The sequence below is a fragment of the Mus musculus genome, chromosome 1, assembly GCF_000001635.26.
Source record: "Mus musculus strain C57BL/6J chromosome 1, GRCm38.p6 C57BL/6J".
Taxonomy (NCBI): domain Eukaryota; kingdom Metazoa; phylum Chordata; class Mammalia; order Rodentia; family Muridae; genus Mus; species Mus musculus.
In genome coordinates this window covers 134,413,525-134,433,772 of record NC_000067.6, presented here as the reverse complement: position 1 = coordinate 134,433,772, position 20,248 = coordinate 134,413,525, and the positions used below count along the sequence as shown (strand labels likewise).

General features: G+C 46.1%; 1 protein-coding gene across 2 annotated transcripts; it reads right to left on the bottom strand.

The window, feature by feature from the left end:
* Nucleotides 1–421: 421 nt before the first annotated feature.
* Adipor1 (adiponectin receptor 1) lies at nucleotides 422–18,395 on the bottom strand. Of its 2 annotated transcripts, none has more exons than NM_028320.4 (8): nucleotides 18,188–18,395; nucleotides 10,618–10,852; nucleotides 9,699–9,815; nucleotides 8,851–9,022; nucleotides 7,678–7,864; nucleotides 5,504–5,691; nucleotides 2,523–2,716; nucleotides 422–2,243 (listed from the first exon to the last, which is right to left on the bottom strand). In NM_028320.4, exons 2-8 carry the CDS (start codon nucleotides 10,756–10,758, stop codon nucleotides 2,115–2,117), a joined length of 1,128 nt encoding a protein of 375 aa, NP_082596.2. In that variant the 5' UTR covers nucleotides 10,759–10,852; nucleotides 18,188–18,395; the 3' UTR covers nucleotides 422–2,114. The 2 variants fall into 2 exon arrangements, with proteins under 2 accessions (NP_082596.2, NP_001292998.1); NM_001306069.1 differs by lacking the exon at nucleotides 18,188–18,395 and adding an exon at nucleotides 17,784–18,109.
* Between the last annotated feature and the right edge of the window lie 1,853 nt (nucleotides 18,396–20,248).

The following is a 20,248-nucleotide window of genomic DNA, read 5'->3' as shown; positions in this document are numbered from 1 at the left end:
CACCATGCTGGGCTAAATTGTTTCTTCAAAGGATCACTTGTCCTCAGTTGAAACTTTGTACATAGTGTTATACAGTTACACTGTGTGATTCCTGGCTCCCCCCCTCCCCCCCCTTATGTGCTGAGTCACTACCAGCTTACACTACCCAATGAATTGAACCTCTTAATCAGGTTCAGTATAATTCACAAAGGCACGAAATAGTAAGTTACTCTTTGGTGAGACAATCACAGTAAACAAGGTGGGCTTCTGCAGGTAGGTGGGTGGGTGTATATGAAGGAGTACAGACATTCAGGCCAATACCCTCAAGTGTTGAGGCCGGCCAGTGGCCCACATGTCTGGGTTCTAGCCTGGAAGGCATCTTGGAATCTGGAAGAGAAGAGGGAACTAGGCGGCGCGGGAAAGAATGGAACCAAGACATCAGTTTGATCAAGGTTCAATTTTACTATTCAGAGACACTGGGTTATGAAGAAGGGGGAGGGGCCCATTCCAGCCAAATCATCCTTGGAGTCCAGTTTCAGGTGACCTCAAGTCGGCTCCGGAACCGCTAGAAGGCAGGCAGTAGCAGTGGGAGTGGCAGACCGATAGGGTGGCAGGCTCCACCCCTGATGCTCTCCTAGCACTAACAGTCAAACCTGATCAGCCAGATTTCAGGCCGAGGAGGGGAGGTTACACTCAAGAATTGTTCTGGAAGCACTGTCCGATTCCCTGAAACTAGTCAACTATGCAGGTTTGCTGCGTAGGGAGCAGTGATCTACCTGCCTGAGCCCTCAGCTCTGAGAGCACAATCACATGCCGCCTTCCCTGGTTTCTCTCCAGCGAGCAGTAACTGAATGATTCTCTAGCACCAACAAGGTAGTGTTACTAAAACTAAGTTCTAGGGTATGCCTCAACACTGGAGACTCTCATAGTCTATACTAGGCAGTGGTGCCACATGCCTTTAATCCCAACACTTGGGAGGTGGATGCAGGGGGATCTCTGAGAGTTTGAGGCCAGCCTGGTCTACAGGGTCAGTTCTAAGACAGCCAATGCTACACAGAGACCATGTCTCGAAAAACCAAAAATACTATGGTAACACAGTGATTTTCCTTTCTGAGACAGTCTCATGTATATACCAATCTCCTTGGTATTGGTGTTATAGGCATGACCTACCATTCCTGGTTTATCTGATAATGGTGACGAAACCCAGGGCTTTGTGGGTGCTAGGCACACACTCTACCATCTGAGGGACACTAATCAGGAGTCTGTATGGTACTAAGTTGTATTAGAGATGAGAGGTTAGGAACTGAGTTATGCTCATTCGCTGACCACACCCGTCTCACTGCTGGTATGATTCCGATTTGTATCTCAGTAGAAGCTGAGTCCTCAGAAACCTCGAGCCTCAGGAGTTGTGTGCAAACAGTGGAGACAACACAGTTAACTCTTTGAATGCCAAGCGTTGTCTATACTTTCTTTTATTATCACCATAGTCTTTGCATCAAGATACATAGCAGTGATAGCAGGTTTCTTTTTAAAGCTTAGTATTAAATATTAAATATCTTCCCCATTTTAATTTTACATTACTCTGCCAAGAAAAAAAAAAAAAAGGATTTAAACTCAAGTTATTTGAAGCCTGGACGTACTTCCATGATTAGCCGGGCTACATCAAGGCGTGGCTTTGTTTGTCCTAGAAAGATGGGACCAGGTTATAATTGTTTCTGAAAAGTGTGCTACAAAAATGGATGGCCCGTTATCAGCCAGGTTACAAAGTAAGGACGGGGGTAAGGGGGGGATATTTTCTTCAAGAAAAAACAAAACATAATTTCTGAAGAATCCCAGTTCATAATTTTTTTTTTCCCAAAATGGCTGGAGGAATGGGTAAAATCTCAACATGAGCTCCCACGTCCTATCTGTGAAGGAGCAGCAGTTGCCTTGCCGAGGTGACTGCCGGGAATGCACATGGGAAGTGTACTGCCCGGACGGAGGCTGGGACAGTGAGCTGACATGTCACTGGTACTGACTTCTCTAAGAGATTTCTTCTAGAAACAGACAACTCAGACTCTTCCTCATACTTCAGCAAAGAAGTTATTTTTAAAAGCACTTGGGAAGTCCCTCCTCCACCCCTCAGGTGGGGAGGCTCAGAGAAGGGAGTCGTCGGTACAGCCACCTTCTAGGCCATAACGGAATTCCTGAAGGTTGGACACACCATAGAAGTGGACGAAAGCTGCTGCCACCACCAGGACGTGGAAAATCTGATGAGACTGGAACTGTGGGAACAAACAGAGACCCACCTTTAGGACAGAGGAGTTGGAGGAAACATTTGCCTCTTCTGCTTTCTCCATAAAAACTGTTTACGTCATAAAAATGATACTTGTTCTAGAGCATTATAAGAAACTCTGACACCAGGGCTGATCTTGCCCATCCTCTTCCTTCAGACACAATGTACACTTAAATACTTCATGACCCAACTCTCTCACCACCTACTCAGAGCTCTGACCCGGGCCAGTCACTCACCATCACAGGCCCCGCTAAGAGTCATTTCTTACCCAGATGTCAAATTTTCCAGGGAAGAAGCGCTCAGGAATCCGAGCAGCATACAGGCCGGCGCCGGTGATGTACATCACAGCCATGAGGAAGAACCAGCCCATCTGGCCCACCGTGGTGGCCTTGACAAAGCCCTCAGCGATAGTAAAGTGCATGGTGGGTACAACACCACTCAAGCCAAGTCCCAGGAACACTCCTGAACAGAGCAGACACGACCGTCAACAGGAAGCAGCTACAGGAAAGCACTGCTGTGGATCTGGAACTGATGTACTTACGAAAAGCAACTGCTTTCTCATGAACTATACATGTTTAAAAGTATTTAGGACCTCTTTTGACCTCCCTGGGTACCTGAACATATATGACAGACACAGATTCACACATATACAGATAAAATAAATGAAACAGGGAGCTAGCATAGTGGTGTACTCCTCTAATCCCAGAACTCAGGCGGCAGAGGAAGGTGGATCTCACTTAGTTCCAGGCCAGCCTGGTCTACATACTGAGTTCTGGGTCAGCCAGTACTAAGACTCTTTCTTGAAACATAACAAAATTTGAAAAAAAAACAGACAACAAGCACACCAAAAATAAATAAATAAATAAATAAATAAATAAATAAATATCTTTTTTTTTTAAATGTGTTAAAAATCATCTGATGGCCAACTTGGTATAGACCCAAGCCAAGACCTAGTGTGGCTCCAAAGCCAGAAGAGTAGATTCCCATTAAGATCATAGAAAGAGATGAAGAGACAGCTTGGTGCTGTGGTGTTTGCCGCTCTTCCAGAGACTTCCCAGCACCCAGGCTGGGCAACTCACACCTGCCTGGAACTCCAGCTCCAGAAGATCTCACAATAAGACACATAAATAATTCATTTTTTAAAAAGATCATTAAAAAACCTGCACAGAATCAAGCCAGTCAAAATTCCAGCATGGACTGGGGGAGAGGTTCACAAGGTTCCATCTCCGAGGAGCTACTGACAGCTGACGGACACTGGCAAAGTGAGTCGTCTTTCTCTGAGGGGTGTGGCCACTGGGAGGCTGACCTGCTTCAGTGATGGCTCCACACCCTGTGTACATGGGCAGCACGAGGTTGGAAGGGGTCAGGCAGGGAAGGCAGATGGAGGAGGGAATACATAGAACCAAAGTACACAGTATACAAGTACAAAATTCTTAATCAAATCACAAAAGACTGAAGTAACCACAAGTCTGACCACCTGAACAGATAGAAGTCTATACCGAGAAGAGCAGCTGCCTGGAGCATCAGGGACACATGAGTATGTAACAAAGGACTGAGTTCTTGTTCCCACCCTGTACAGAACTGGGGCAGAGACTGTCTGCTCTACTTTGCAGCAAAAAGCAGATTGCTGAGTTCAAGGCCAGCCTGGTCTACAGAGTGAGTTCCAGGACAGCCAGGGCTACACAGAGAAACCCTATCTTAAAAAACAAAAAAAAAAAAAAAAAAAAAACAACAACAAAAACACAAAAAACCAAACAAGCAAAAAAAGAAGGGTGGCTCAGGAGTTAGAAGCACTGGCTGCTCTTGATAGGACCTGGGTTCCAGTCCTAGTACCCACATGGCAGCTCACAGCTATCTATATTCCAGGGGTCCAATATCCTCTTCTGGCCTCCGAAGGCACCAGGCATGCAAGTAGTGCATAGACTCATGTATGGGCAAAGCAACCACAAACACGTACATATAAAATAGAAAAAGAGCTATCTGAAAGCTTGTGGTAATCGATGGCATTGCTCCGTTTACTAAAAACTTGAGACTCTAGGTGAATCAACATGTAGGAAGATAAATGCTTGCTATTGTATTAGTTGCTACTAATTGTTATACACAAAAGTATTGTACTCTGGGCTGGTGTGATGGCTCAGTGGGTAAGAGCACCCGACTGCTCTTCTGAAGGTCCGGAGTTCAAATCCCAGCAACCACATGGTGGCTCACAACCATCTGTAACAAGATCTGACACCCTCTTCTGGAGTGTCTGAAGACAGCTACAGTGTACTTACATATAATCAATAAATAAATCTTTAAAAAAAAAAAAAGTATTGTACTCATCAAACCAGACATCCCACTCCTGGTAAAATGCACCAGAGTGTGTAGTTTTTTAATTTATGTTTGTTTTGGGATGGAGTCTTGATCTGTACATCTCCCTCGCTGCCTTGGAACACACGCAATCTTCCTGCTTCACCCTCCCAAGCACTGGGATAAGGATCACTACACCTGGCTTGGGAGTGCTAATTCTTATTCCCTTGTCTTAGTGCCTAGGAGTCAGTCACAAGAACAACTATGCTTGCTATATTTTCACAGCATCAAAGCACAGACATGCTTGAAGCTAAGTGAGCAACTGTATTATGACCTGACCCATTAGCACTGAAATACCAAGGGAAAACAGCTTTGAAAATTTGCGCCACTTTTCGAGTTTTAAACATAAATCAGTTTGTGTGGATTCTGTGAACTAAAACTTAGGGTTGAGCTGACTCAGCGCACGGTCCAATCCCCCTGAGCTCTACAGCACTGTCTTCCTACCCACTCAGCCCCCTTCCCTTTTCTTCTCCCCACTCTGGTATTAGGGATTGAGCCCCAAGTCTTGCACATACTGGGCAAGAGGCAAACACCCTTCCTTGTAACTGTTATGTCCAGCCCTTTTATCATTCCTTTGAGACAAGGTCACCTGGCTGGCCTTGAACTTGATCCAACCACACCAACCACCCTGAGTACTTGGAATTAAACCAGAGGTTCTCAACCTGTGGGTCTAGACCCCTTGGAAGGTTGAACCACCTTTTCACAGGGGTCTCCTAAGACCACCAGAAATCACAGATATTTACATTACTCTTCATAACAGCAGCAAAATTACAGCTATGAAGCAGTAGTGAAAAACAGCATTATGGCTGGGAATCAGCACAGCCTGAGGAGCTGCGTTAAGGGGTCACGGCACTAGAAAGGCCGAGAACCTCTGCATTAGAGGCCTGCAACGCCACTCACCTGCTCTTGTCTGCCGGTGCTTGGGAGTGGCAAACCGGTCCCACTGTGCCACAATGATGGCAGAGATGCCCAGGACACAGACGATGGAGAGGTAGATGAGCCGCGGCTGTGGGGAGCAGTAGAAGGAGTAATAGAGCCAGGGAACGAAGCTCCCCATAATCAGTAGAGCAATCCCTGAATAGTCCAGTCTAGAAGTAAGCCACAAAGATCAAACACGTGAGCATGAGAAAAGAATGCCTGTGGCTCATGACCCAGTTAACCGTCTCTCACCTGCACCCAGACCTGACTATCTCCAGCCTCAACACTCCCTATACTCTATCCTGTACCCAAACTCCTCAACACTCCCTATACTCTATCCTATACCCAAACTCCTCAAAGTTGAGAACATTTTGCTTTTCAGTAAAAATTCTCTAAAAGCTGGGTGGTGATGGTTCATGTCACTAATCATAGCACTAGGGAGGAAGAGGCAGGTGGATCTCCATGAGTTCCAAGCCAGCCTGCTCTAAGGAAGGAGTTCCAAGGCCCCCTACCCCCAACCCCCTTGAAAAAAATCTCTAAGAAGGCCAGGTGTGTGGTGCATACCTGTAATCCTAGCACTTGGATCGTGGAGGCAAAAGGTGGGGACGTTCAAGGCTACAGAGCAAACTCAAGTCCAGCCTGGGCTGTATCAGACACTTTCAGAACATAACACTCAGGCTCTGGTTATTTCCCCAATCTGATGGAGTTCTAAAACTAAAACCCTTGGATTAGGAGCATCATAGGGGATGCTTGTTTGTGAGACAAGGTCCTGCTAAAAGGCCTTATACTCATTAGGTAAACTGGTCTCCAGTTTTAGTTCCTTCTCCTGCCTCTGCCTCCTGAGTGCTAGAATTACAGTCATGTGCCACCGCATTCAGCATAACAAGTACTTCTGTTCCTGTTCTTATTGACTTTTTCCTTTAAATTATTTATTTGTGTGTTCACTATCACCTGAGTATTCATAGTTGGTTCCTGCCTTCTACCATGTGGGTCCCAGGACTGAACCTGGGTCATTAGGCGTGGTGGCAAGCACTTTTATTCACAGAATCACCAAACCAACTCTCCTGTTTTTGAAGAGAGCCTTGCTTTCTATCCCCGGATGACCTTGAAATCCAGTATGTAACCTGGGCTAGCCTGAAAGTCACAGCAGTTTTCCTGCCAATGTTAGCTACCAGACCTATTTTCTTCTTGATGATTTTAGACAAGGTCTTGCTATATTGTTCAGGCTTGTCTCAAATTTCTGAGCTCAAGTGGTCCTCCTGCCTCAGCCTACAGAGTAGCTTAGAATACAGGTGCACCCCACCCTCCTTGGACTTTAGGGTTTTTTTTTTTTTAAAGATTTTTTTATTTTTATTTATATGAGTACACTGTTACTGTTTTCAGACACACCAGAAAAGGGCATCAGATCCCACTACAAATGGTTGTGAGCCACCATGTAGTTGCTGGGAATTAAACTCAGGACCTCTGGAAGAGGTCTAGTTTTAAGAGCACTGACTAGTGCTCTTAACCGTGGAGCCATCTCTCCTGACCTAAAAATTTAGTTTGAACTTTGTTTTTTAAAAAATTTTATTTATTTCTCACCTTCCTTGAAACTGATGTGCAAAATAATACACATGCACTCTCATTACTGGTGAAATAAAACAATCTACCACTATCACTAAGAAAGCAGCAGCAACCACTACCCAAGTAAACAGCCCCATGCTGAGCGAGGGCCATGGAGTGCCCGGCAGATAGCTGATGCTTCTAGCACCGTCTGGCCAACAAGATAAGCCTTGCGTGGGGTCTGAAGCACAGACTGCTTGCCACACACCACTTGGCCCCAGTCAATAAAGATAAGCTAGTATTAGGTACATGGTGTTGAAAGCAATCCATCAGCACCTCAAGTTTCACAAAAGACACTACTGTCTCAGTAGAAAACATATCCCAGAATTGGTTTCCATCTGTTGAGGAGGTCGTGGGAAGCTTATTATGACGTTTTAGTTTCTATAAGAAAAACTTTGTCATTTTGCTCTAACAACAGAAGAGAAAACTTCACTTCCCCGGGCACAACAGGGATCCGTTAAGAATTCCAGCAGCTCCAAGTGCCTGCTCAGCCCTGGGACAAGATGTGACAATAACACACATGGTCTCTTGCTGTGGCTGGCCTTTCAACTTACTTGGAAAAAGTCCGAGAGACCTTCTCTGAATGACAGTAGACAGTGTGGAAGAGCCAGGAGAAACTGAGGCAGAGCACCGCGCCCAGGAAGAACATCCCGAAGACCACCTTCTCCTGCAGGGGAGCCATGAAGTACATATTTGGTCTCAGCATCGTCAAGATTCCCAGAAAGAGAAATAGCACAAAACCTGCACGAGACAAAAAGGAAAAACCACCCGTGAGGAAATCTGGACTACACACACCGAGGCAGCCACTGTTTCTATCAGTAAACAGGGGAATTAGCTATGTGAACTGCCATCAGCCAGCCAGACAAACCAAGACAGACACTTTTATCTTATTATCTCTTAAATAATTTACTTATTTTTATTTTATGTGTATCAGTGTTTTGTCTGCGTATGTGTCTGTGTGAGGATGTGTGAATGCCACGTGCATGCCGGGAGCTGAACCTGGATCCTCTGGAAGAACCACGAGTTTTCAACCACTGAGCTAACTCTCCAACCCTGACATTTTTATTTTGGGACAGGGTTTCATGTACTCCTGAATGGCCGCCAACCCCTGTGTAGCTAGGGTAACCCTGAACTTCTCACCTCCCTGCCTCCACCTCCTGAATACTGGGATTGCAGGCATGTGCCACCATGCCCAGTCTACTCAGTGCTAGGAGTCAAAGCCAGGGCTTCTTGGAGCTAGGCAAGCACACACTCGTAGGCCACAAAAGTATTAGTCTGTGAATGGTGGCAGTTTGTTTTTAGAGTGGCAAGTTAGGAATCATGAGTTCCCACTACACAGATGTTCCAGCAAGAAGCCAAAGCCAAGATGCAGCGCCATTCCCTCATGTTCTGGGTCTTCTGTCTTGTGGTAAAGACCAGCAATCAACTATCAAGTAAGGTGAACAATAACCTAAAAGGCCAGACTCCTGATATCAACTATTCAGAAACATTTTATTCTCTCCCCATGGACAAATTCCTTGGCAAGTAAGATTGGAATTCCTTTTTTGTTTATTTCTTTGGTTAGCCTGGAACTCCTATGTAAACCAGGTTGGCCTTGAACTCACAGAGATCGAAGTGCCGGAACTAAAGGAGTGCATCGCCACCAACAACCCATGACTAGAATGGTGCCCAGTGGTACAGCACGCATCACTACAAACTTTTTTTTTTTCCTCATCCAAATCACTCACCAAGCAGATGTGTCCAGATGTTGCCAGTCTCTGTGTGGATGCGGAAGATGCTCTTGAAGCAAGCCCGAAAGGAGGGCATAGGTGGTCTGTGGCCATGTAGCAGGTAGTCGTTGTCTTTCAGCCAGTCAGGAAGCACATCATACGGGATGACTCTCCAACGTCCCTCCCAGACCTACAACACACACGACGCCTTTAGATGGGCTGTAGTGAAAAGGAGCTTTCCTGGGGAAACCGCACTGAAGAGAACCTGCTTAGGAGGTGGTCACTCAGGCTTCAGGTGGTGCCAAGTCCCAGGGGAATAAGGCTAGCCTTGGAGATACCCAGCAGGGGACTGGCTGATATGTTGGCCACTTTATAGGGAACCTCCTTTATGCTCCTTGAATTTTCAAAATTAATATACTGAGAGAAGACAAAGAAATCCTAAGCATGTTTTTCACAAACACAAATCTCTCCTGATGTTTTCCTGGAGTCTTCTGGCTCCTGCTCCTCTCTCCTTGTTTACTCCTCTGAAGTCCTTACTGTGCTAATTCTGTATCTTTGTAAAGCAGTAATTCGTTCTTCTTCATTTTAAGTTATATTTATTTATTTTATATGTGTATGTGTGGGCATACAAGTGCAACAGTGTACATGTGAAAATCAGAAAATTCCCACAATTTGTGAGAATTACTCTCTTTTTTTAACCACGAGGATCAAGGGATTGACCTTAGGTCATCAAGCAAGTGCTCTTCAACTCCAGGTAGGCTCGCCAGTTAGAGACATCCCAGAGACCTCGGCTCCACCCTGCCCCGCCCCTTCCCAGAGACCTCGGCTCCACCCTGCCCCCACCCCTTCCCAGCTCTAGGCTACACCTTATACACGAACTCCTCCATCTTCTCCATGGCATGGTGGGCTTGCAGAGGAAGCGTCAGCACCCGCACCTCCTCCTCCTCTTCCTGAGGCACCGGGCATGCTTGATCTTCCTCAGCCTAAAGGAACACAACAACAGTCTAGACATCAACTCCTAAACTGCACGTTTCTGGGGAGATCCAAACTCACAGCTTCACCCTCAGAACGCTGGCCCTCCGCCCCCACAGCATGATACTGAGTTGGCCACAGTCGCCTGAGATTCCTACTTTATCTACACTGGGTGAAAGTTTGGTTTGGCACACAAGACGCAGACTGAGACTATCATTGGAAGAACACAGGCTTAGTGCACCAAGCCTAGACATTATTTAAATTTTAATTTCTTACTTATTTAAACTTTATTATGAGTATATGTTGCCTTAGATGTTATGTGCCTGTTCTCTTAAAACATTTTTTACAATTTTAGTGTAGGTGTGCGTGCGTGCACGCGCACACATGCACTCATCAAGACAGCTTGAGGAAATTGGTTCTCTCCTACTCTGTAGGTTCCAGGGATCAACCTCAGCTCATCAGGCTAGACGGCAGCACCTTTACTCACTGGGCCCTCTTGCCTGAGAGATCTCCATTTGCCCCAGTGGAAGGGATTTTTGTCTATTACCTTAATTCAGGTCTATTTAGTGATTATTTTACTGCACTTCTTCTGCTGGACACTGAGTTTACAAAAGTACTGTGTGCTCTTTTGGGAAATTAACTCCCAAAGCTCAGAGACAAAAATAAAGACACCTAAACCAAGCACAATCAAGACACATCCAGAACTATCCCCAGGGTCCTATGGGTAATTTAAAAGGGAGGGAGATCTTAAACTGAGACTGAATAGATTCAGCAGGGCACTGGTCAAGCGAGCAACTCTGGGAAACAGTTTACCTTGGCTGGGCTGCTGGCTGCCCGCTTGCCCTTCTCCTCCAGCAGGGGCCCCAGCTCAGCCAGCTCCACTGTGTCAGCTTCTCTGTTACCAGAAGGAGCCCCATTGCCTTGTGCCCCGGCAGAGCCTTTGTGGGAAGACATCTGGCTGGTACCTCAGTGCCTGGCAGCTTCAGCTTGAAGAAAGGTTGGGGTCTCTCAGCCCCAGAGGGCAGAGATCTTCCTGTGATGGTGGACACTGCAGATACAAACATGACAACACCGGATTCATTTCTGTAATGCTATACTGAATATGACATAGCTAATCAGCTTACCCTGCCTCTAACTGTAAAGGCTAGCTCATTGTTTAAATAAAATCCACTGTCTTCACCGGGCAGTGGTGGCACACGCCTTTAATCCCAGCACTTGGGAGGCAGAGGCAAGCAGATTTCTGAACTCGAGGCCAGCCTGGTCTACAGAGTGAGTTCCAGGGTAGACAGGGCTACACAGAGAAACCCTGTCTTGAAAAGTAAATAAATAAATAAATAAATAAATAAACAAACAAATCTGTCTCCTTTAGAATATTATGCTTCACCAGAAACTCTCCAATCTCACCTAGATACGTATATAAAATCTCAGATACACATATATAATCTTATATATATGAGATTATATGTGCATATATAATCTCATATATATGATCACATTACATATAAATATAAAAAAGATAACACCTAGTTCTCTGCCTTCACAGGTTCTACTGTTACTATACTAACTGTCAACATCACCGGACCCAATGGAGCCCGCTCGTGAGAAGGGCGACGCCCACCACTCCTCAAGCCCATTCCCCCCATGAAAGGCCTAGACGCGCAACTGACATCAAAACACCAAGACCAGCTGTAGGCTATGCTCTCAAGTCTGGCTGTTTCATTTCAGTACACAAATAAATCTATTTTCTTTGTGGGGCGGGAAAGGGGGGGAGTTGAGACCATCTCACTATGTAGCTCTAGTTGGCCTAAAACTTAATATGTAGATGAGCCTGGTTTCAAACTCAAGAAATACACCTACCTGCCTCTGCCTCTGCCTCCCGAGTGCTGACATCAAAGGTGCGCACCACCATGCCTACCTTCTTTCTTTAAGTGAAGCCCACATCTGGCTACAATATTGAGAGAGCATACAGGCTTAGGAATGGATTAAGTGTCAACTGTACTCATTTGGCCTTTAGATAGACGTGACAAGCACATCTTGCATGGGAAAAGGCTGGGTATGCCCGCTGGTTGTTTCCTCTGCAAATCCGCTCATTTTCAGGGTTACAGCCTGGGCTCAAGGCTCTAATAAGAAGCCTTCATCACACTCCTCACAGCAAGCAATGATCTACCCGGAAGCAGGAAGTTTAAAAGACAAGGAGGCTCCCCAAGTCCGCCCTTTGCCACACACACACCCCTAAATCACCGGCTCTGCAAGAGCGCGTCCCAACCACCACAGCCCATAAATCTAAGCCCCACTCAAAATACTTTGTATAAACTAGACACAGTCATGCACGATCCTTAAGGAAGAATCAGAATTCAGACTCCCAGCACATTCTCAAACATTGTAGGATTTTCTGCACTGGCCTTTTTAATGTAATATTTTCAAATTAGGCTTCAGAGAAGAATAAAGCAAAGCAAAGTTTCCTAAGACTTCTATGTGGTATTTCTAAGTCTTCTTCCTTCCAGAGGCAGGGCTTTGTTACTTCATAGCAACACCCCGAGCCAGAAGAATACCACAGGGCAACCCAAAGACAGCACCGTGGGTTATATGATGAGAGAGACATTTAAACTTGGGAGACTGCCTCCTTCATGGTGGGAAGTAAACATGACTATTCCCTGGAGAGACACTGCTTCACCCATGGCAGCTCACTATGTAAACAAACATCTTTGGCATCTGGACTAGTTTTTACCCAAGAGTAATCTCAATTCCCTCTCAGGGATTATAATTAGGTATATGTAGGTTATGGTTAATCTTAGGGATCAGTGACTGGATTAAGGGGCGTCCAGATAGTTGGTAAAGCATTCTCGGGGGTGTGGGGTTTCAGGAAGAGGCTGGCATTTGATTTAGTGACCCGAGAGAAGAGGATATGCTCTCACCCATGAGTGAGCATTATCTAACTGGCTACCCCACAGGTAGAATGAAACAGAAGAAGAGGGAACTTTGAGGGTATGGTGGTAATGCAACTTTATTTAATCCAGCACTCAGGAGGCAGAGGCAGGTGGATCTTGGTGAGTTCAAGACCAGCCTAGTTTACATAGGAAGTTCTGGGCCAGCCAGAGCTACACAGTGATACCCTGCCTCAAACAAACAAATGATAAAATCCTCTTGTAGCTGTTCAGAACTCTAGGATCTCTGGCCTTTGGACTCTAAGGTTAGCACCTTTCAGCCTTCAGTTGGTAATTATGCCAATGACTTCCCTAGTTCTCTAGCCTGTAGATGGTCCATTTTGGGAGTTAATCTCCACATTCTTGTGGCTAATTCCCTGAACAAATGCTCATACCTATCTGCCTGCCTGCCTGCCTTCTGTTGGCTCTGGAGATGCCTGACTAATATCTTAATCTGCCCTGAGGTGAAGGCAATCCTCATACAAGCCATGCATCATCCTCTGCTTCATATGCATTCCTGCACAAACACGCGCACACACACACACACACGCACACACACACACACACACACACACACACACACACACACAGCTCAAAGAGTCAAATCTAGACTCCAGAGAGACACAAACAATAACTCATTACCCAATATACCTTTATGTCAACACAGACAGTTCCTCCTCCTTTTAGTGCACAAGCCTGGGACAAGACATTTGTTAACACACACAGTCACAATCAACACTTGAGCTCAAGAACAGGAAACTGGAGGCCCCTGGGAAGCCCAGCGGATAAGCAACTCATGTGAGAAGCAGTATTGGGAAATCTTAACAGCTGACCTCAAAACATCCTTCCTCAAAGGGAAGTCTTACTGAATAAACAGCTCCCAGACAAACAAACAAGCAAACAAAGAGCTTTGGTCATCTTTGAGAAGTCTGAAAAGAAGGGAACACTAAACCTCTAGTTACTAAAGCAGGCAACAGGAGAGAGACTACACACAGGCATTCGAGTTCTGGAGCACAATAGTACATGCATCCTAAACGATGCAGATCAAAAGTTTTGGTCTGAATCCGTATTTCAAAGTGACTGACTGGGCCACGTGCCAGCCAGCAAGCATGATTTACCACCATACCACTGGTCAAGGTTGGGGCCCTTTTCTTTCTACCATGGAGCTATCTCTTATCCTTTCCTCCAGAGTAAGCCAATTCACTCACTGAATACATAATGAATGCAGTTAGTTCTATAAGGTCCTGTGCAAAACAGAAGTTGAACAAGTTCTGTCCCTGTCTTTGGTATAACTAGATGGGTAAGTTAACTTGTGACATGATCTCACTGCTCCAGCAAGGCAGTGTAGGAAGAGAACTCTAAGCAGAATGGTCACACATTTAATTCACTGGGTGCTGTTTACACATTCCACCAGAGGCACAAGGATAGCACAAACTTCAGGTTGTACAATAAGAGTACAAAGATCAGACACAATCCAAGCTAGTATTTTTGCTTGTTTCTCTAATTGACCACGAAAAGTTGAGACAGGAAAGGAAGAGGGAGGGATCTGAGGTCTGGCAGAGGAGAGAGCAGTAACACTGGGCCCTGAAACCATTGCTCCTATAGCATGGACCACTCACCAACAGGAAATTGCAAGCATCTTAGGCTCTTAATTTAAATCAACACAAAGCCCTAAGGTGTGAGACTGATTCCAAGAGACTCTGGAATCCCACTGTGTGTCTGCCTCTAAACCCTTATGCATTTTAGAGGAAACACCTTTCCTCTCAAATGGGCCACACCCAGCACAGCAAATTATGACTGGGCCAAACCCAAGAGGGCATTTTTGCTGGGATTTCTTCCACTCAAGCTAATAAACTTTTACCACTAAGCTTCCCAACTGGATAAATGTAAGCTGTTATAGACTAAAGCCGTGGAGAAGGAGAGGCGTTTGTGTTCCTACAAATAAGATAATCCCGCACTAAACTTGGAGAAAAAGTTGAGTTTTAATCACCAGCCAATTAGCTGGAGAGTTGCCCTTAGAGATTCTGAAGATAATTTATTCTCTGAAGCAGTTTCCAAGTTTTCCAGGCTATGACACATACTTTCCCTGGAGTCTAAGGCAGAGCTTCTAGGAGATCTGACCTAAGGTTCCGGGCCTTTTAAGAGGGTGGGTGAGTTGGGGTCTATCTATGCAGCTTGGCTCTCATTATTCTACAGAGCAGCCTAGCATTCCAGACAAAGATCCATTTTCTCCTCTACCCAGCCTGTTAGGGAGGTTGATTTCATTGCTCCACTGGGGAAAAATGAGTCAAGGCCCCACACTACAGTAATGGGAACTTTACTTGATGCCAAGTGTCACTGCCTCCGAATCTGAAGGGAGACAAGTCACAATCTAACTTCCTTTGAGGCTCTCCTATCTCAACAGAAGAGAAGAAGTCTTTTTAATCTCACAGGCAGGCAAACTTCCCTACAGTCAGCTCCACAGAAAGGAGGAGGAGGAGGAGAGATTTTTTCATGTCATTACCTCAGCTCTTTTTGAGACAGGGTCTTGCTATGCTGTCCTGCCTGGCTTGGGGCATTTTAAGTAACCTAAATTGATCTAGAAACTCTGGCAATCACCCTCCTGTCTCAGTCTCCTGAAAGCTGGGCTTATAGGTATGTCCCATGCCAGCTGCTTAAAAAAAAAAAAATCAAGCTCATTACAAATATTTGGTCAATATAGTTTGTACAGCATAGCACTCACAGTAAACTGTGTACCCCCAAAGTTACTTTAAAACTCTTTATCCCCAAACCCACTTTAAACTGTACACCCCCACGGTCCCACTAAAGCACAAGGAAACTGGTAGGTACTGGCTTAAAAGCCAAGCACCTGGAACTGGTTTGACTAGAGAGTATCTTCAAGATCTTTGCAATTCAATTTGCAGAGTTATAAAGTTTGCTACAAACTTTATAAACATTAGTCATACCCCCATTTCTAAGCAGCAAAATGGGAAGAAGTTCAGCATGGTGAATACTGTTTGATGAGCCAACTGGGGACAAAGGACCATTAAAGACAAAATGTAACAAGTTTGATGAATACCAGTACCAAACAAGAGAAACTCCATGTTACTTAACACAGTGTCAAGCAGACAAGCAGGATAACCTAGCCGGGTGTGTCTGAGCTTCAGCCTGGATTTCCTTCCTACAGAAACAGGGAGAATGCAACTGCCTCCAGCAGGGTAAATTCTGTCCTTTAATCTGAGAGCATCTATTGAGTACTATACAATGCACAGTTCTGGCTATTGCTTCAGGGAGAAGGCAGAGTAAGGAGCTTGGACAGGTTGGTGAGGTCCTTTAAGAAGGGTTGCTAAGCCAGGTGGCGGCCGGTGGTGGTAGTGGTACACACCTTTGATTCTAGCATTTGGAAGGTGGAGGCAGGCAAATCTGAGCTCCAGACCAGCCTGATTTACAGAATTTCAGGACAGCTAGGCCTACGAAGATAAATTCTGTCTAGAAACAAAACAAAACAAAACAAAAACAAAAACAAAAAAACAAAGCAGCAACCAAAAGGGGGTTGCTGAGGGCTGGAGCATGGCCGAATGGCTAAAAGCACTGGCTGCTTTTCCAGAGGGCCTTGCTTTATATCTAGCATTCACATAGGTTCAGTTTTGAACCCATCTTCTGTGGGCAACAGGCATTAACATATGGCCCAAACAGCTGTACACATTTTTAAAATATCTTAAGGGTGTTTATTGAAAATTTTCTTTTATTTTTCCTCCTTTTCCTCTTTTTGTTGTTGTTGTTTTGAGATAGGATTTCTTTTTGTAGCCCTGGCTGTCCCGGAACTCAATCTGTAGACCAGGCTGGCCTCGAACTCAGGGATCCACCTGTCTCTGCCCCCAAGTGCTGGGATAACGATTAAAAGTACGCGTCCCTTCCACCTAGGTGATAATTTGTTTTCTGATAGCATCATTATGAAGCTAAGAGCTAACAGGTGCTGGAGGAACTGAGAAGAAAAACTTCACTTTAGTAGAGATGATCAAAACTTCGTAGATCTTAAGATTTGATAGGCATGGACATCTGAGGCAGGGCATTCCAGGGGTACAGTTGTGTAAACAGCGGTTTACATGGTAGCATGGCTACCCAGAGCATCGAATAATGCACTTTCCATCAGGAAGCTTAAGAAAATGAGGTCACTCTGAAGTGACACAACTTAGCCTACCATTCATTTTAAGGTGCTGACCGCTCCCCTCCTCCTGCCGTGAGGGGGGGGGGGTGGAGTGAGGGGAGGGAGGCGCAGAGGCTATGAAATTAAGGCTGCTTCCTTAATTTATCTTTCACACGGGTAAAGCCACTCATTTACTTCTTTCTCAAAAATCTTGTCGTTTCTGGGCTACTGTGAACACCCCAGCGGAGATTACCCTGCGGGAGTAGGTGCAGTGTTTGAAGGCCCACACCAATGTCTAATACTTCACTAATAACACCAGCTTTTGAAGACTGACTTCTCAAAGACCTTTCACAAAAAATGGACACAAAAACTACTTCTGTAATAAAGAAATGCAGTGGCTGCAGGCCGGGAACCCTGACATTGCAATCCACTTAGCGCCATCCTATCTGACTGAGTTCCTGGCAGTGGACTGATGCTATAAACTCTCAGGAACTGCGACTGCACCATCACAGCCTGCCCTGCATTATCAAAAGGAAAAAAAAAAAAAGCAGTGAGCACATCCCAACATGGCTTTGGTTCTGCAAAGAACCACCTATTGCCATCTTCGTTTGATTTACCACACAACTTAACTGCTGGGTTTTCTGGTCTGTCTGCTAAAGACCCGAGGGAAATAATCAGATTATTATTATAGAAGATCCCATGGTCTCTTAGTGCTCCGCTGACATCTGAAACTATGTAAACTGAAATTTGTCCAGCTTCTTCAACTACGAACCGCCAGAAACTGACGGCGAGCCACTTTATTTTCTTAAAAGCAAGTGCGAGACTCAAATTCTCAAACAAACCAGCATCCATCAACCCTAGATTTCTGAGATGAAATCTGGCCCTTCCCAACACTTCGGCATCTTGTTTACATTCTAGTTGAGTAGTACCTTAGGCCTGTCGAGTCTCCATCAACTTCCCGACCGACCCTATCCAGGAGGGAGCCCCGTCACGTTTGACCTGCGGATCGCGGTGGTGGCCTTAGGGTTCCCGGCCACCCAGGGCCGGTGTTCCCGCACCCAACTCGCAGGCTCAACTCCGGGGGTCGCCAGCAGGGCTGGAACGCGGCCGTCTACCGCGCGGCTGCGGAGACAGCACTCGCGGACTGCCGGGCCCCGACGGCGGCGAGCAGCCCCCCGAACGGAGGCGGTGCGCGGTGGGAGGGGCCGGAAATGTTTACGGAGGACCTTTCGGAGGGCCGGGCGGTGAGCGACGATCCAGGGGCGGGCCACTCCCGTGCTGTCCCCTCCAGAGCCTGCAGGGCCCGCGCCCCGCCCACCCCCGGGACACTTACGGCCTGGCTGGCTGCCTCTGCTGGGGGCCGCGGGCCCGGGCGCTACATCCCGCGGCACTGGAGGCGGCCTGCGGCCGAGGGGCGCCCGATCCTCAGCGCCCTGCCCGCGCCGGAAGGGCCGCGCGACCGCACGGCGTCACCTCCGCAGCCGCGTCACCTTCCCGGCGCTACCTCACCCGCTCCGATCCAGGCATTCCTGCGCGTGCCAATCATCAGGGCGCGCTCAGGCTCGCCCCGCCCCGCCCCTGATCTGACCAATCGCTGGCTCTGGCTGTCCCAGCTTGGCCCTACACTGGCGGACTGCAAAAGCCTCTTCTCCCGGCCTACGACGGGCGCGTGTAGGGGAGTAGGGAGCTGGGAGTAGGGAGCTGGGAAGGCAATCTTAGTTTCCCACCCCACGGCCTCGCTTTTCAGCTCCGAAACACTTTTTTTTTCCTTCTCTTAGTACTGGGAATTGTACCTCTAGGCAAGCCACTATATCTCTAGTACAGAAACACTTTTTCCCCCCTTTTTCCAAGACACGGATTCTCCGTGTAGCCCTGGCTGTCCCGAATTCGCCCTGTAGATTCGCCTCCCTAGTGGCAGGATTAAACAACGCCAACCCACACTTTTATTTTTGTTTGAGAAAGGGTTTAATTGTGCAACCCAGGTGAGCCTTGTACTCGAGGCCATCCTATCTCAGCCTTTCAAATGCTAGGATTTCAAATGTGGGCTACCATACAGCTCCGAAACTATTTCTATATCCATTTTCCAAATCCCTCCCTCTCTTCTTCTGGTATGCTATGTATGGAACGACTACCATGAATCTATTCACTCAACTGATTTAACTTTTGGTTCCTGTTATTTATCAGAAAGGGAGAAGTTATTTCAAACAAGCCTAGCTTGACAATTTTCTGTGCCAGTCCATGTTCCCATGTGACCCAGAGGGCACATCTTAGAAGACAATATAGTGTGCTTCTCTGCCGGAACTGAACCACACAATATAGTATTTTGGGAGTGTTCATTTTCTTATACTCCAAAAAACGATGCACAGCTGTTACTGCTCTAAATGCAAGAAAAGGTGACCAAATGCTAGATGGATGCCCCAGGAGAGTGAAGTCAACTTTGTTCTGGTTAAAAGCATAGACTCTGGGTTCTTGTAGATCCAGTTTCCTTCCCAAGCCAGCCGATCTTTACACATTACTGAGTCCTTCCAAATCACTACTTAACCTTGAAAACGAAGGGAAATGATGCTACTTTCAGGTCTGTCAGGACTAAGGACATTTCAGGTGCTACTTTCAGGTCTGTCAGGACTAAGGCAGTGTCTGCATGATGCCTGGCAAATGGATAGAGTTTCATAACAACTAGCTATTGTTAATATATTACCTGGGGCTGGAGAGATGGCTCAGCAGTTAAGAACACCCACTGTTCTTCCAGAGGTCCAGAGTTCAATTCCCAGCCACCCACATGGTGGCTCATAACCATCTTAATTGGATCTAATGCCCTCTTCTGGTGTGTCTGAAGAGAGCAATGGTATACTCATATACATAAAATAAATAAATAAATCTTTAAAAAAAACAGTTGACTAGAAACCTATATTTTAATAAAAATAATAATAATAAATTACCTGCTGTACAAAACAAAATCTGGAAACTTTATTTTTCTTCAAGACAGGGTTTCTCTGCGTAGCCCTGGCTGTCCTGGAACTCACTTTGTAGACCAGGCTGGCCTCAAACTCAGAAATCTGCCTGCTTCTGCCTCCTGCTAGGATTAAAGGTGTGTGCCACCACGCCCGGCTGCTCCCCCTTTAAGTGTTAAATTATTTGTTTTTAAAAATCTTTTGTTTTTTTCAAGATAGTTTCTCTGGGTAGAGCTTGCAGGCCAGGCTGCCCTCACACTAATGGAGATCTGGCAGGGGAGCCCCACCACCGCCCACAGCATGGCCCTTTGCAAGCTGGCTTTAAGCTTCTTCCATCGGGCCTCATCTTCTTCCATCTTTCTTTGGTATTCTGGACCTTAGTAAATTTCTCCTACTTCTCATTCCTCTGGCTTTTGCATCCTGATCCTTCTGTGAACTGCTCT

Coding starts and splice junctions, on each gene's coding strand:
- Adipor1 (NM_028320.4), bottom strand. CDS start 10,758: ATGTCTTCCCACAAAGGCTCTGCCGGGGCACAAGGCAATGGGGCTCCT. Junction 9,816..10,617: donor CAGCCAGCAGCCCAGCCAAG/GTAAACTGTTTC, acceptor GTGTTCCTTTAG/GCTGAGGAAGATCAAGCATG. Junction 2,244..2,522: donor CTGGAAAATTTGACATCTGG/GTAAGAAATGAC, acceptor TTGTTCCCACAG/TTCCAGTCTCATCAGATTTT.